This window comes from Polypterus senegalus, chromosome 16 (genome assembly GCF_016835505.1).
Source record: "Polypterus senegalus isolate Bchr_013 chromosome 16, ASM1683550v1, whole genome shotgun sequence".
In the NCBI taxonomy this organism is placed as follows: domain Eukaryota; kingdom Metazoa; phylum Chordata; class Cladistia; order Polypteriformes; family Polypteridae; genus Polypterus; species Polypterus senegalus.
In genome coordinates, this window is record NC_053169.1 from 806037 (window position 1) to 823611 (window position 17575).

Genomic DNA, 17575 nt, shown 5'->3' on the forward strand with positions numbered 1-17575 from the left:
CTCCCTGAGATGGTATTAATAGAAGGACTTACCCTCAAACAAAATATAATAACGGGCCAGAAACTAGCAATAAGTCAAAAATATATATATACTATATATTCCCACCAGGTAATGCTCGTGGTTGGTCAGCCAGTCGGCAAACATCCGCCCTGTCCTCTCAGTTTCGAGAAGCAGATCATAGATATGTTAAAGCTTTACCTGGTAGGTAACAACCCAAATAATCAGATTGCGACTCGTCCTTTATCTCTCTCTCTATATATATTTCTTACAGAACTTGTGTTGTTAAAGATTAGTGTTATATATTAGGGGGTAGTAACCGTCACTACCTGATCTGCACTACAATACAAGGAGCAAAACATATTTAATCCAGTAGCAAAAACACAACCTACAATAAATCTGTACAGAATAAACAAGTATTTTCATAATATTCTCACTGTGGTCAGCTAATGTACCTCTCAAATAAAAATACTTGGGAGTTGTTTTTAAACACATGATGGGTGCAAATCCTGCCGGAGTATTGAATGGGAAGTGACATCACGCATGTATGTATATGACATAATATGACCCTTCACACATGCGCAAAGCAGATTGGGCTCTGCCATAAAGTGTGAGGTGGAGTATCCTTACAGTACACATGCATGAAAGGTGTACGTGTTGTCACAAGAATGAGACCATGACATCAAGAAGGTTTGGGGCTGCCACCATATAATATTCCATGACTGCAAATGGATACATTTTTAAGACAGAAGTTTCTTCGAAGGAATCCCAAAAGTGAACTGAGGTTGGTTTGGTAGCATGGCAGCTTTATATGCCAAGATCGGAAGTGATGTCATCTGTGGGCCCGGAAGTGATGTCATCAGTGGCATCAAAGCCGGAAGTGACATCATCAGTAGCGACAGAACCATGTGGGATTTCTCGTGAACGGTCTACAAGGGATTGAGAAAGAAAGACAGTGCACCTCACCCCCCCATCCCCCCGGGCTAGCATGTAATTACTGTCATTCAGGCCCTTTGACTGCCTCCCAATCGCACGTGTGTGACAGCGTACGCAACACAAGCACAGATTGATTGAGTAGTGATATCCCTATCCAGCATTGGCTGATACATCTCTGTAATGTCACAGTGGCCTTACAAAGCATCACAAGGAACAAGGAAAAAGATGTTTGCCCAAGCCAGCTACATAGAAAATTTTGAGGAAAAAAATATGGCCAACAAGGTCACTTTCAAACCCAAAAAATTCACTACGAGAAACATTTTGGGTACTTTTACCAATCAATGCTATGAATAAGTTGTTTTTTTGTTTTGTTTTGTAACTTTTGCATATTTTCTAAAAATAAATAAATAAGGAATGGTGATTTTTTTTTAACATTTTGAATTCTTTTCCCCATTTTCAGAATCCCTGCATCAGTTGAAGAAGGCCTGTTTCTTGTATTTCAAACTGGGTGGCAAGTGTGTTACAGGACCTGTTGGACTGCTGTCCGTGTAAGTCTTTAGCTCTGTTTTTCTAATTTAGGAGGTGCTATTGAAAAAATGCCTTGAATGGGTTAAGTGGGTTAAAAACGGTTGGATAGATGAATATTCTGTTCATGATTCTCAGTGGTAAATTGTTGCATTCCTTAATTGTGTTTTCCAGTCTGTCTCCAAACCCAATGACGCTGATCGGCCACTTCTTTGCTGTCTCCATTTATGCCATTTATTTTGCTTTCAAATCAGAGCCTTGGATTACAAAACCTCGTGCCTTCTTCAGCAGTGGGGCAATTTTGTACCATTCTTTGGCGGTCATATTACCTCTCATCTACTCAGAACTAAAATATTTGATTTACTGAGACTTCTGCAAGTGAGTAATGAAAATGGACAGTGATAAAAAAAAAAAAGTTATTTTTGTTTTCCAAGTATGTTTGATTCTTATTGTATAGTTAGTAGCATATCATCGTTTAAAGTTCCACCTGTTTAAAAACAAACAAAAAAAACTTCTGTGGCACTTTGCCATTTGCTTACAAAAGAAAACGTTTCAGGATATCGGACATTATGACGTTTGATCTTTGGTCACATCTGCCAGGATGGAGTCCACCACTGAAAAAAAAGCATTTGCGGAAAACGGATAGGAAGACTGTGCATTCTATAATATTGCGACTGCAGTATTAAAAAAATGAACACTATGTGAATATACTCTTAAAGATATTTCTAATTTTATATCTGGCCTATGGCTTTATTGTTAATTGATATTCCAGTATTAAAATTTTTATTTGTAAATAAAATTGCTAACAAAGGGAAACATGGGAACTTGAACGTTTACGTATTTTACCTTTCGCTACTTGTCTGTATAATATTGTGCCTGTTATCTATCTATCTATCTATCTATCTATCTATCTATCTATCTATCTATCTATCTATCTATCTATCTATCAATCTATCATATGGTGCCTTCTATCATATGGTGTCTATCTATCACAATAGAACTGAAACAGACAACATGAAGGTTGGTGAACCTCCACCATGAGCCCCATTTAATGTCAGAATAAAACTGGCAAAAAATAATCAAAAGCAAAACAATGGGGACCGTCGTGGCCCACGATCAATGATCTTTCAGTCGAAGTTGTTCTGCAGCAGTACCCCGTCTCCCTCAGAGGCTGGTTTGTAGGTGAACGCCGAACTTCTGGTTGTACAAATCCTTAAATTCTGGAGGAAGTAGAAATGGCAGGACTCCCAAGCCCCGGGTGGATGTGATCTCACAGACTTTCTGGCCAATCACCTTTTTTTTGTATAGACAAGATGGGAGAAGGACTTAACAGCCATGCTTTCTTACGTTGAATAATAGGCGGATCCCCTTCATATCGCTTGCCGTTGTCCAGCACTAGTCACCACTGGGTCTCGTTCAGTTTGAATCTTTTTTATGTACTTCTATAGGAAATGAGGAGAGATTTAACTTAGTTAATGGATTATCTGTTTTTCCTTTGGCAATGCTGGTAATTAATTAAATCATTTGGTAAGGCTCCTGCTTTATTTACCTTTCTCTGTTGTAAGAGGTGGTCCCCAGGCATTAGACCTATATCAAGGTAACTGAAGTCCACTCATTTTAAGTAACAAATTACTGTATTGATAAACCCAGACGTATGCTAGCTCCATACTCATTGACAGGATGCAGACAGACTAGACATACTGTATACCATTGAGAGACTGACTGGTTATTTGCTATTTAGAGTTCTGATGCATCTTGGCACAGAGAGTTTGATAACGCCAAGTTTTTAAGAAAGATGTCTAAGGTGGTGTGGAGTTGTTGCTGACCCGGGTTCAAGTGGAGGATTCTTCTTGCATTGGGCTGCACTCTTTCTCTTTGCTGCATGGTGTTCAGTGATTCTACTTTCTCAGCTCACCTTCTGCTGTGTCATAGGGAACAGCTTTCCTCCTTCTGTTTAGGTGCTGACGTTTCCTTCTTGAAGTAATGGCTACTTCTCGGTGGACTGGATCTCAGCTACCCAGAAAGGGAGCAGCTCATCAGCTTTTTGGCGTTTGCAGAGTGTGGGCAGAGTGTCAGAGAGACCCTCCATGGGAGTTCAATGAGAGAATCTTCTGATGAGATGAGTGCAATTGGTTTATGAATGAAAGTGGAACCTCTCACGATTGAATTTAATGTCACTTCCAGTTACAAACAGGTGCATTGTTCTGTTCATCGTAGTTATCAATCATTGATTTACAGCTCTTTGTTTAAAGGCGGAGTGGTGACTCTGAGGCTAGGGATCTACAATTGGAAGGTTGCCGGTTCGAATCCCATAAAGGACAGAAGTGACTCTATCCCGTTGTGCCCTTGAGCAAGGCCCTTAATTTGCATTTGCTTTGTCTTGGGTATGACGTTAACCTGCAAGCAGGTCTTCCAACTTACAGGGAAAACTTGGGGTTGGTGGCAGGGTTGGCATTCCAGGCACCGTAAAACAAACCTCACACTGTTCTAGTGTGGTCCTGAGGTGTCACCCACTGCACTCGGGTCCCAATCCTTGTGGTATGGCATGCGGTGGGTGCAGTAACGCACGATCAACGCCTGCTGCCAACAGCTCTCTCTCTCTCTCTCTCTCTCTCTGTTCAGGCTTGAGTCTATTGTGCGCCTTCTGGCTCAAGAACTCAGCAGAGGGGCTTTTACAAAGGGTTCTATTCAATAAGGGCACGCACAAAAAGGCGAGCTACAAAAGGGCGACCTCAATTGAGCGCGGCGAATAAAGGTGTTCGTAGGTAATTTTATACGTTCAATCATCACCTTTATCTAATAAATTTTCTGTAATAATTTTGTTGCGTTTGCCTTTATTCGCTGCGCCCAATTGAGGTCGCCCTTTTGAAGCTCGCCTTTATTTACGCGGCCTTATTGAAGGATACCTTTACAAAGATATCAGCCCAACTTTGATTTACACCTTTGTGATCAGGTGAAGTCCAGGAACAAAGTAATGTTCAGCCACTTATTTTGGAATGTAAGTGGTGGGTTTTGTGCAGCTGCCTTTTGTGATGGACGGCTGGCATTTCAGTCAGGTTGGGACATCCCTCAAATGAAGACAGCAGCCTTTACAGGACAATACATCCCCCGGGACGCTAGATGGCATCTCCCCTCGATCAGCATGGGACATGGAGTCGGGTTCTTCAGCCCTGTTGGGTGCCGTGGGTGCCACCAGGGGGAGCTCACCAAGAACCAGGGGGGATATTACGGTGACGTTAACCCGGAAGTACTTAGGAGTCAGGAGGACGGAAACCTGCAGTACTTCCGTGACAACTAAAGAAGGTGTTTGACCCGGAGACGGAATACTTCCGGGTCAGGGACTTTAAAAAGGACTATGGGGAAACCCCAGCAGATCGAGCAGGAGTTGGGTGGTAGAGGACGGAGCTGCTGGGAGTGGAGGATTGTGGATTATTGTTATTATTATTGTATTGCTGTATTATTGGAAGAATTGTGGAGTGTGCGGTGCTTTGTGCATTATTATTGAAGAGAATAATTAAAGAATCTTCTTGGTGTTTTTACAAGTCTGTCTGGTGGGGTCAACGGGGCAACAGCGCCTCTAGCGTCCACACTTTACAGGCCTAGCAGAAAGGGCAATGCCCACTTCTCCTACACTTTCAACACAAAAACATGAGATTAAAAGTTTTATTGACCACCACTACAAACTACAAGGAGCAACAAAGGAAAGATTTTTTTGTTGCATTACTTTAAATATTATAATATGTTCAAGAATAGGTTTTCAGTGACATCTACTGGCTAAATAAGCAAGATATACAGTAGCAGGGTATAAGGTGGAGTGGAAAATGTGAATAAGTAACTGCAGTCAACTTCTAACCTCGTATCCGGCTGTTTTTTACAATTGGGGTTCCACTGTGACTGCGGGCTTTCATTCCAGTCAGTCGCACTGACCACTGGCTCGCTCATCTGTCTCATCCGTCTACTTCAGGGGTGTTGAACTCCGGGCCTGGAGGGCCACAGTGACTGCAGGTTTTCATCCTAACCCTTTTCCCTAATCGGTGACCAGTTTTCAGCGCTGATTAACTTATTTTCTCTTCATTTTAATAGCCTTGTTTCTAAGGATTTGGTCATCAGAATTTATTCTTTTCTTTATTAAATGGCAGCCAAACAGAAACGAGACGTGCAACGAGCCAACAGATGACCAGCTTTACTGGGATTTCAAACTCCAACCAATTTCACTCCAACCAGTCTCTTGATGAGAAGCCAATTCTTGCTGTTAATGAAGCCCGTTATTTAATTCCATGGCTTGTTGCTGCTCTCATTTTGCCATAGCAGACATTTCTAAAACTGTTGATTTTCTGTTTTTTTCTAAGAACACCGTCAAAATGTTTTGGTAACCTGAGAGATCAACCTTACTGTGACTGGTGAGGCAAAAGAAGTTAATTAGCAGCAAAAACTGGTCACTAATGAAGAAGATGGTCAGAATGACAACCTGCAGCTATTGCGGCCCTCCAGGCCCAGAGTTCGACACCCGCGGTTTAATTGTTTAGCTGGAGTTTTTCATTCATTCATCTTCCAACCCGCTGAATCTGAACACTGGGTCACGGGGGTCTGCTGGAGCCAATCCCAGCAAACACAGGGCACAAGGCAGGAACCAATCCTGGGCAGGGTGCCAACCTACCGCAGGACACACACAAACACACACTAGGGCCAATTTAGAATCGCCTAACCTGCATGTCTTTGGATTGTGGAAGGAAACTGGAGTACCCGGAGGAAACCCACGCAGACACGGGGAGAACATGGAAACTCCACGCAGGGAGGACCCTGGAAGTGAACACCCGGGTCTCCTAACTGCGAGGCAGCAGCGCTACCACTGCGCCAAGCTGGAGTTTTGTCTTTTCTTATTCAGCATTCAGAACAGTGTTCTATTATGAGATTTGCATTGTGGAAGACAGGAGGCACTCTCAAGCCCCAAACCCCAGACACAACTGACATGCAAATAAAGGATATTTATTCTTCACAATCCAACGATTACATGAACTTATTTGGCGACTTACAACATTTATGATACAATTGGTTCCATTTCTTTTGGTTTTCCAATTGGAGCTCAGGGTCCCACAGTGTGGTCAGTAGTGGAATTTGAACCCACAACCTCAGAGTTTGAACTCCAAAGCCTTAACCACTACACCACACTGCCTGCCTCTCACAATTAACAATGAATTCTCTCCCTTCTCTCCTCCTTCTTCTTCTCCTCTCCTAACTTCCTCCCACAAGTGTTGCCTTCTGCCTCCTGACTCTGACTTTCTAAATGAGGTTCAACGATTCCTTTCATCTTGGATCCAGGAGTACTTCCGGTGCCAGGGTATAGCCTACTGGAAGTACTTCCAGGTCAATCAGAAGTTCCCTAAAGCAAGGAGCTGCACTCACAGACCCAAGCAAAGGCAGCCTCACTGCACTACAATTCCCAAGATTCCTTGGGGGGTATCGGAATGGGTCCTGAAGCCCAGGGATGCTGCCATCTAGCAGGTTGGGGGATGCATATAGTTTTGAAGGGAGGCCTCCCTTCATCATTCTTTCACATTGGCCTCGCGGCCGGTTAATGGAATTGAAGCAATCTGGAAGACACCGTTACAGAACGCAGGAAGCGTTTGGCCAGACACATACCGATACTATGTCTTCCCACTCAACAATTTCCAAAGCTTTCCATTCGCTGGATACTACCAAAGAGGACATGAAAAACAGGCAGGCCACATACTGCTCAACTTTTTTGGGGTACCTAAAAACTGTCGACCTACCGCTGGATGAAGCTGCAGCTGATGGAGTCCACTGAAGAGCACTAGCTGTTCAATGAGCCAAAGAGCGTGGGAGGACCTAACTAACTAAAGTGAATAATAACAATAATAATTCATTACATTTATATAGTGCATATCTCACTATTCAACGTGCTTTTCATAGAGACTGGGGAGCCACTTCAGTCACCACTAATCTGTAGCATCCACCTAAATGATGTGATGGCAGCCATTTTATTCCATTACACTCACCACACATGAGCTATTAGGTAGTAAAGAGAGCAAGCAAGAGATAGCCAATCAGAGACAGGGGAAGATTAGGGGGCCAGAATGACTAGGTCATGGTGGGCTATTTAGCCAGGACATTGAGATACACCCTACTCTTTACGAATGAATGACCAACACATTTGAGTGGTCCCATGCAATGTCGTGTGAGTTTCTTACGCACGGAACAGGCAGTGCAAGGTGTACTTCATTCCTCCTCCTCTTTCATTACAGCTGTGTTTTCAAGGGTCACAATCATTTTGAGTTTTCACCTCCGTATTTAAAACTACAGTTCAAGAGCTTCGAGACAACTAATATTATCTCTCTGTTATAAAAGAAAATCTTGAGAGGAGACTACAGTATTGCCAAGAGATTTTTTCAAGTCCCGCCCGCCTCTCAACCATTGTTTAACCTCGCCCGCGGTCCTCTCACCTCTCATTCAAGTGAATGCTTTTGTCAGACACAGTTGCTGCGCTCTCAGCTCTTAGAACTTTTTACCTTTTCCTCACTTTAAGTTCCAATAAAAGAAGACTTATTATGTCCAAATCTTATTGAAGAATTTTATCCTGAAGGGATATCAACAGAAGAAATGAATACACGGGCAATCCTAGCACTGAGAAACGATGAAGTCAAACGAATTATTTCGTGAAAATTGTGGATCGGTTACACGGCAGATTGGTTAAATGCGTGTCAATAGGGTCTGCTGAAACAGCATACAAGAAAGGCAAACAAGCATAGAGGAAAGGCGACAAGAAAGGTAATGTAGTACATCTTCAGGGGATAACATTAGACACCAACGGAGATCTCGACACGCCTTTCGTATTAAAATGTTCACAGGTTCCCGTTAGAATAGCTTTTGCTATGACAATTAACAAATCACAGGGACAAATATTCGAAAAAGTCGGTTTATTTATTAGAGAGAAAGAAACAAAATTCACTCACGAGCCGTTAGTTATACGTTGCGTTGTCACAATGTAAGTCCAAACACGGAATCAAAATTCAATGCGATATTGACGAAAAGTTCATTTAAAAAATTGTTTTTACTAAAGTTTTACAGTAAAAGTGTAAGTTTAAAAAGTCTTTGCGTGCTAATTTCAAAACCAAACAGAACGTAAACGTGTAACGCAACTTAAACGCAACATGAAACATAATTTTGTTTCAATTTATTACGTTTTACTCTTTTTTTTACTCTGGTTAATTAGTCGCTGTAATGTAAAATAGTTAGGTCTATTATGCATATGTAACAATTCCCATGAAAATATCAATCTGTTTAAATCGTACATCCGCTTCCCATTACGCGAACGGCAGAACCGCAAAGTGGCAATAGCGTGTAGCGCCCGCTCGGGGGTTGGCGAGTGAATCAAGCAGGGGGCAGAGCCCCCTAGTAATATAAAAAATCATATGAAGTATAAATGTAAATGTAGCACCTGGAATTGTGACCTATGTTCATATATATATATATATTCAGATATATACTTAACATTTATATTAATATTTATACTGAGGTTGTTGCTTCTTTTTAGTATTCAGTGACATTTGCACCCGTGCCTGTACTGCTCATCACTAATGGTCAGACTTTTATATACAACTAAGCGAGTAAACTCCACAGGAAAAGGTGAATTAGAAACGAATATGGTAAAAAAAAAAATTAACTTTTAAAAATATGGTAAAAAATGCGAATTTTGGAGTTTTGTTTAAATGTAAATACGCTTGCACATATGTCTGAAAGCAAAATAAGAAAAAAAGACAAATTAAACAAGGAGATCATTTCGAAGTAAGACTGAATCATTTTTTTGTGAAGCTGGTTGGAATGAAGCCACAGTGATACCAGAGACCTGAACTTGGGAACTCCTATAGGACATACAGTAACCAAAATAAATGTTGAATCATTTCAGGAATACTGTCACAAATAACACATTTGTCACCTGTATTAATTTTAAAATCTCTGGAAAGCAAGGGTCTTGATAGGATAAAGCTTTTTCCTTTTCATCAGGTTATGTTTATTTTTAAAACGTGCAATGTCCTCTCTAAATACATATATTGTATACTGTATGTCTAATAGGGTTTTTAGAGAGACTTTTCGACTGTAGAAGGTACAAAGTAAACAGAATCTTGCTGTCTGTCGGACCAGGTTAACATGAGCACCGCTGATCTTTTGCAGTTCAAAATCCCCGCCCCTATTTTAAGTACCGTCTTCATGAGGAGTTCGATTGGCTTAGGAACGTGTCACTCAGTGAGTAGTCTAATTGTTCCCACCCAGTTTAAAGCAAAATTCATTCTTGGTTGTCTCCCGACGTATGTGTGAGACTACTAGTTACACCACATTAATTGGATATCTAAATTAATTATGTATTTATTTATAATATTTTTATTAAATTGATATTTGAGGATTCCTTAGTAAAAATGTTTCTCTTCTCCGAAGCGATGCCAAGAAACACTTACAAAAAAAAAAACCAAAACGACTCCGCTTTGCAGCCGGAAACAGAAAGTGTGCAGTCAATGTGTCATATGACTCGCTCACATGATGAGGCGACCAGCCCGCGGAGGCTGTCACTCACTGGACGTGTCCGTTTGTTTCTTTGGTATAGTCGGCTCGAAGATGGAGATTTGGGGCAATTAATGAAGAATTCGCACGGCACATCCAGGCGTGTCGTGATTCCTCCAGTGAGCCCAGTGCCGCTTCTGCTTGGGTTGTTGGTTGATAGTCGAGCACGAGTGCAAGGCACCGCAAAACAGACTTCATTATGGTGGATTTTTTAGCCGAAAATAATCTGTGCGGGCAAGCTATACTGCGAATTGTCTCTAGGGGAAATGCTATCATTGCAGAACTGCTGCGGCTTTCCGACTTTATCCCCAGTTTCTTCAGGTTAAAGGACAAAGTCGATCAGCAAAAATATGGAGAAATTGTTTACGACTTCAGCTATTTTAAGGTAAGTGTATAATGTGGTCGAAAAATGTTCTGTGAATGAGGAGCAATTGGCTCAGCCAAATGAGTATAAATGAGAGGCAGTAGTAAAATATCCTGTCCATTCTATTAACGTTCTCATAAGGGTTCAGCTTGAGCCTGTCCAAATAATCAGTGGGCGCAAGGCAGGAACATCACCTGGACAGGGCGCCACTTCATCACAGGGTGTATACACTCCTATAAGGGGACAGTTTAACAGCACCAGTTCAGCCAAGCTGGATACCCTTGGATTCATGGACGACAAAGGGGGAGCATTCAAACTCCTCAAAGGAAGTACTGTACCTGGAACTTGAACACCATTCTCCTTGTTGTGAGGCAGCAGCGCTACCACTGTGACACCCTTTGTAGGCATCCATTTTCTCAAGCAGTTTCCAGTTGAGGGTTGCGTGAAGTGGCAGCCAATTCCCAAACTACTGAATGAAGGCACCAATTCGGCATCAGGGCTCATGCAGGTTAATACAGGATTATTATTTGCATATACAGTACAGTGAAAAAGGGTTTACCCCCTCTCCTGATTTCCTTTCTTGTTGCTTATTCATCACACTCCATTGTTTCTGATCTCCTAACAAATTTATTATAATACAAAAGACCGACTGATTAAACACAATACACAGTTTTTAAACGATGATTTGATTTATAGAAGATTAAAAAGTTCAACATCTATATCACCTGTGTGGGGGGAAAAAACAATTAAACTGTATGAATAAACACAAATAGATGAATTGAGGATGGGGAGCAAGCACTTTTTCACAGCACTTTATACAAGAGCTACCCAGACACCTCATACATGGCAGAGGGATGATGTGTGAACAACACATAAATGAAGGCAGGATGTGCCATCAGTAAAGATTTATTTTTATTGCAATTCCGTTTACTCTTTTATGAGTTTTTTATTCATGTCCCATACATTTTAAAAATATCATTAAAATGTGGCCTGACAGGACTTAAACAGTGCCAGTGGTCCCAGGTTTGAATGATTATGGGGCGCTAACTATGCTCTTCTGTGGCATCTGTCTTTGAGAGAAATAAAAATCGTTTTGCAGCAAAGAACAATTTGTAAAACATTAATAATTATTAATCTCAGTAGTTCAGTAATAATGGTGAAATTGCGTAGAGTGTGTAGAGTGCACAACAACGGCTGTAACATACATACAATTCAAACTGAGAGTCAAGTGAGAGTCGGGCAGCCTCCTCCCTAAGCAGCACCCCTGGCGGATCCCCACAAAGTTCCAGCAACCAATGCCAACTTTTTCCAAGGTTGTTTTTTTTTTTTCTAGATATTTATACCTAGAAAGTAAAAAAAAAAAATAGACTAAGAATATATTTTAAGTTAGACTGTACTGGAAATAACTACAAAGTTTGACGAAATAGCTTTTGTGTGAATCCCGACTAGCTAGACAGACAGAAATTCTATTTTATTTATATAGAAAACACATGTTAAAAACACCCCACAATAACTTATTTATGTGAGGTGAATGGATGATGCATCTGAATCCTCCCATCAGTTAATTTTTTTTATACACACAGCAACTTTAAGGGAAATATCTTTATAAATTATCCTTAAACAGTATGACGCTGGATTTGAAGACGTTGGTGAGTTTTGGAGATTAACTCTGTAATGTCCCTTTTGACTGATCATGCTGTTGATGACACCACAGTAAAATGTATAAAGTAGCTTATAAACCTTTTAATTATTGTTTGGTTTATTATGGGTTTGCATATACAAATAAATTGCCTATCTATCTATGTAGTACTAGGGTGTTGTACCGTGTTAGCCATTATGAATGTAGAGAAAAGCCAAGCAAAAAGACCCCTTTAATTGGCTAACTAAAAAGATTACAATATGCAAGCTTTCGAGGCAACTCGGGCCCCTTCTTCAAGAAAAGATTAAAGTAAACATTAAGACGCAATACATCTCGCCTGAAGTAGGGGCCTGAGTTGCCTCGAAAGCTTGCATATTGTAATCTTTTTAGTTAGCCAATTAAAGGGGTCATTTTGCTTGGCTTTTCTCTACTATCTATCTATGTATCATCTTTCAGATCTGGTATATATTGCTTTCCATATCCATCCATCCATTATCCAACCTGCTATATCCTAACTACAGGGTCACAGGGTGCTTTCCATATCTACAGTATCACAGGTGGGCAGATTCAGTCCTGGAGGGCCGCAGTGGTTGCAGGTTTTTGTTCCAAACCTGTTGCTTAACTCTTTTAGGGCGGATGTCGACTTTTGTCGACAGGAGGGGTTGGGGGCGATAATCAGCTGTTAATGGCGACAAATCTCACTGTCACGTCACAGGCATTCCCTCTGTGCTTGGAGGAATGCTAGACTCGACTCGGCAACTAATCCTAGCGTGTGCGTGAGTTGCGAAATGTAAACAATGGCAAGATGGCATCGACATGTGACAAGGGAGCGAAGCGAGTGCAGAAAAGAAAACACTCGGCAGACAATGTTTTGCACATTATCGCGGAGTCAGACTAAAAACCAATACTTGTCAATGATTTAATTTCATGGCTTGCTTGTGCTTTAACTCTACCATGTCAAGTCATTCTCATATCCTAGATTTTTTTTTTCCTTTCTAAGGATATCATCCAAATGATTTGAAGTCTAAACGGTTATTCTTAGTGCTTCACTTTTTTTCTCTTCACTTTCCTTCCAAGTATTTCATTAAACCCAATAGTGCATGATAAATACACGCGGGTGTAAATGGAAACAAGGTAAATGGAGAAATGCTGGTCTCATTTGTCATTTACATGTTATTGCTAATAAGGAACAATTAAAAACCAAGACTGCAATAATTTTAACGAGCGAGACAATTAAAATGAAGCAGAATTGTTACTTGAGCAGTAAGTGCTTCTTATTAAGCAATTGGTTTGGAGCAAAAACCTGCAACCTCTGCGGCCCTCCAGGACTGAATCTGCCCACTTCTGGATCTATTATAAAATGCCCTATCTATCAATCTTTCTATATCTATCAGTTATATCGTCCATCCATCCATTTTCTAACCCGCTGAATCCAAATACAGGGTCACGGGGGGTCTGCTGGAGCCAATCCCAGCCAACACAGGGCACAAGGCAGGAACCAACCCTGGGCAGGGTGCCAACCCACCGCAGATCAGTTATATCGTGCCGTACCTATCTATGTGTTAGTGCCTTTCCTGTCTGTCTATCCGTCTATCTATTAAATACAGTATATATAGTGCCAGTCACATATATTATGTCTTTCAGATCTGTTGTATATTGCTTTCTGTTTCTATGTATGTATTATATAGTATCTATCGATCTATCTATCTGTCTATCTACAAATAGTGCATCTCTTGTCTGTCTATGTGTAAATTATATACAGTGGTGTGAAAAACTACTTGCCCCCTTCCTGATTTCTTATTCTTTTGCATGTTTGTCACACAAAATGTTTCTGATCATCAAACACATTTAAACATCAGTCAAATATAACACAAGTAAACACAAAATGCAGTTTTTAAAATGATGGTTTTATTATTTAGGGAGAAAAAATCCAAACCTACATGGCCCTGTGTGAAAAAGTAATTGCCCCCTGAACCTAATAACTGGTTGGGCCACCCTTAGCAGCAATAACTGCAATCAAGCGTTTGCGATAACTTGCAATGAGTCTTTACAGCTCTGGAGGAATTTTGGCCCACTCATCTTTGCAGAATTGTTGTAATTCAGCTTTATTTGAGGGTTTTCTAGCATGAACCGCCTTTTTAAGGTCATGCCTTAGCATCTCAATTGGATTCAGGTCAGGACTTTGACTAGGCCACTCCAAAGTCTTCATTTTGTTTTTCTTCAGCCATTCAGAGGTGGATTTGCTGGTGTGTTTTGGGTCATTGTCCTGTTGCAGCACCCAAGATCGCTTCAGCTTGAGTTGACGAACAGATGGCCGGACATTCTCCTTCAGGATTTTTTGGTAGACAGTAGAATTCATGGTTCCATCTATCACAGCAAGCCTTCCAGGTCCTGAAGCAGCAAAACAACCCCAGACCATCACACTACCACCACCATATTTTACTGTTGGTATGATGTTCTTTTTCTGAAATGCTGTGTTCCTTTTACGCCAGATGTAACGGGACATTTGCCTTCCAAAAAGTTCAACTTTTGTCTCATCAGTCCACAAGGTATTTTCCCAAAAGTCTTGGCAATCATTGAGATGTTTCTTAGCAAAATTGAGACGAGCCCTAATGTTCTTTTGCTTAACAGTGGTTTGCGCCTTGGAAATCTGCCATGCAGGCCGTTTTTGCCCAGTCTCTTTCTTATGGTGGAGTCGTGAACACTGACCTTAATTGAGGCAAGTGAGGCCTGCAGTTCTTTAGACGTTGTCCTGGGGTCTTTGTGACCTCTCGGATGAGTCGCCTCTGCGCCTTGGGGTCATTTTGGTCGGCCGCCACTCCTGGGAAGGTTCACCACTGTTCCATGTTTTTGCCATTTGTGGATAATGGCTCTCACTGTGGTTCGCTGGAGTCCCAAAGCTTAAGAAATGGCTTTATAACCTTTACCAGACTGATAGATCTCAGTTACTTCTGTTCTCATTTGTTCCTGAATTTCTTTGGATCTTGGCATGATGTCTAGCTTTTGAGGGGCTTTTGGTCTACTTCTCTGTGCCAGGCAGCTCCTATTGAAGTGATTTCTTGATTGAAACAAGTGTGGCAGTAATCAGGAAATTGAACTCGGGTGTGATACACCACAGTTAGGTTATTTTTGAACAAGGGGGCAATTACTTTTCCACACAGGGCCATGTAGGTTTGGATTTTTTTTCTCCCTAAATAATTAAAACTATCATTTAAAAACTGCATTTTGTTTACTTGTGTTATATTTGACTAATGGTTAAATGTGTTTGATGATCAGAAACATTTTGTGTGACAAACATGCAAAAGAATAAGAAATCAGGAAGGGGGCAAATAGTTTTTCACACCACTGTACATTTTAAACCAGCTTTTGAGAGAGCTGTCATCGCAGGCCATATTAGACATCCATAAACAAAAGACCAGTGAGTGTGTGTATGGAGCAGTCTGCTCTTCTCTCGCACAACCACAGCCACGACATGGCGCATGCACACACTTTTACATTTTTTCTGCGCCTGCACACACCTCACTTCTCACTATGAAAGACCAGTCTGCAGCAAACGCCTCCACGCAGCAATGACCTAGTGCTAATGACACAGATGAAGAGACAATGATGAAATGAAACAAATGCCGCGGCTCAACAAAGTGCAAGTGAAACACCTTAGCAACAGAGGGCAAGGTGTGAATTTTTTTTATTAAAAACATTGTCTATCTGGAGGTACTTTCTCAAAACAAAGATTAATAGGACTCATATGCCAGTGATATGACGAAGGTGTGGTATCACCAATGTCTTGTTATGAAAACTAGTGGGGGCAGCAATCGCAGGTAGGTCCACGTCCTCTGCCCTGGGTAGTTCTTGAGAATTAGCTGACACCTGTCCAAGTTCACGAATATACAGAGTCTTCGGGTTGTTTTTTGTCTTGAAGACCACACACAGCTAGTGTAACATATTTTGAATTTTGATGAAGCATTATGCTTTAAAAAGATTCAAGGTGGAAAACCGTTTAAACCTTTGGGTTCAGCATTAGTGAAATGTGGATGCCAGTATTGACTCCCCATACCCGGTCAGTCCATTTGTTGCATAGTACTCTCTCAGGGTGGAAAGCCCACATGATTATGGCACCTAAAGCTTTCCTTACTTATGTTGCCCATTCTATGTTAAACCAATGTGACGTCTATCAAAATATTCAGCTTTCTTTGTGTTTTTGTTTCAGGGTCCTGAATATTATGAAAGCAAGCTTGAAGCCAAGCCTGAGCTTCAGGATTTGGATGAGGAGTTCAGAGAAAACAACATCGAAATTCTGACCCGTTTTTATCTGGCATTTGAAAGTGTCCATAAATATATTGTTGACTTGAACAGGTGAGCTTTACATGAAGAAGCGTAAGACAAACTATTAAGATCCTTACTTTAATGGTGGTAGACTACATGTGTATCCTTGCTCATACATGCAGATTGTGCTCTATAGATTAAAATTCATGACTCTGGGTTGGAACAAATGGCAAGAAATTCAACAGTGTAAACGATCAACAGAGAAACAGGGCAAGCAGGTTGTGATGGTGATGTGATGGTTGGCCTGTTTTCCTTTTAAACAATAAATCTGTGTTGGATACCTGCCTGTTTTGTATAATAAAGCATTGCCTTCAATTTTATGCCCTGGTTGAGACCATATTGTTTGTGGACTTATTTATTGCAATGTAGAGCTGCATGCATTATATCTCATCATTCCACTACCAATGCAAGGTTCCTGGCACTGTTTGTCGGTTGCATTTGAAGCTGCATATGTTGTTATAAGGTTTTTGAAGTACAAATTTCAGGCTTGTCCTCACTTAAACACTAGTTAAATCAGTGGTCAAAATCCCACTGGTGATTTTTAAAGTTCATAGCAAATTGTGATCACTGATCATATCAAGTCTAAATACAATATTTTTTCCTACTTTTTAACTTATGGTAAAGTTTGAAATAATGGTCTTTTTTTTTGATGTAACTTTCATAGGTTAGTCCCTTAAGTCATGCATGTCTGATCTTTATTGTGGTGCTACTAATGCTTTCTCCTTTTATTTGTTTCATCTGCTTAAGTGACTTAGTCAATTAGTCTCATTCAATTGGAAACAATAACTGTGTTCCAGATACCTCGACGACCTGAATGAAGGCGTTTATATTCAGCAGACCTTAGAAAGCGTGCTGTTAAATGAAGATGGAAAGCAGCTTTTAGTAAGTTATTACAAACTCACTATTTTCCATTTCTTGTATTGTAATAGTCTTTATACTTGTCTTTCTTTATGTATCTACACTTTGTTGTAACGTGTGGTAATGTATCATCTAATAAAGGCGTTAAAAGTGCTTTAGGTGGGGTTTGCATGCTCTTCTTCCATTCCTACCAGTTTCTTCTGACATCTTCAATCTCAGGTCTAAATATGTGTGATAAGTTTAAGTGACATCTTTAAATTGTAACTGAACTAAATGCAACAGCATATTTGTGTGCCTGGTGATGGACTGGCTGTACAAATAATGCTGGTTCCTGTATTTTGCCCACTATTTTTTTTTTT

At 40.7% G+C, this 17575-nt stretch overlaps 2 protein-coding genes across 4 annotated transcripts in view; both read left to right on the forward strand.

Annotated features, from left to right (window-relative positions):
* Positions 1–2274, forward strand: part of sqlea (squalene epoxidase a) — a 34445-nt gene extending 32171 nt beyond the window's left edge. For all 3 annotated transcript variants that reach the window (XM_039738948.1, XM_039738947.1, XM_039738945.1), the window contains exons 10-11: positions 1394–1481; positions 1633–2274. In XM_039738948.1, the coding sequence (XP_039594882.1) occupies positions 1394–1481; positions 1633–1825 (281 nt within the window). In that variant the 3' untranslated portion in view covers positions 1826–2274. The remainder of the gene's footprint in view (positions 1–1393; positions 1482–1632) is intronic.
* Positions 2275–9996: 7722 nt separating this feature from the next.
* washc5 (WASH complex subunit 5) overlaps positions 9997–17575 on the forward strand; it is a 44595-nt gene continuing 37016 nt past the window's right edge. Inside the window, exons 1-3 of the mRNA XM_039738134.1 lie at positions 9997–10417; positions 16243–16388; positions 17156–17240. Of these exons, the coding sequence (XP_039594068.1) occupies positions 10232–10417; positions 16243–16388; positions 17156–17240 (417 nt within the window). The 5' untranslated portion in view covers positions 9997–10231. The remainder of the gene's footprint in view (positions 10418–16242; positions 16389–17155; positions 17241–17575) is intronic.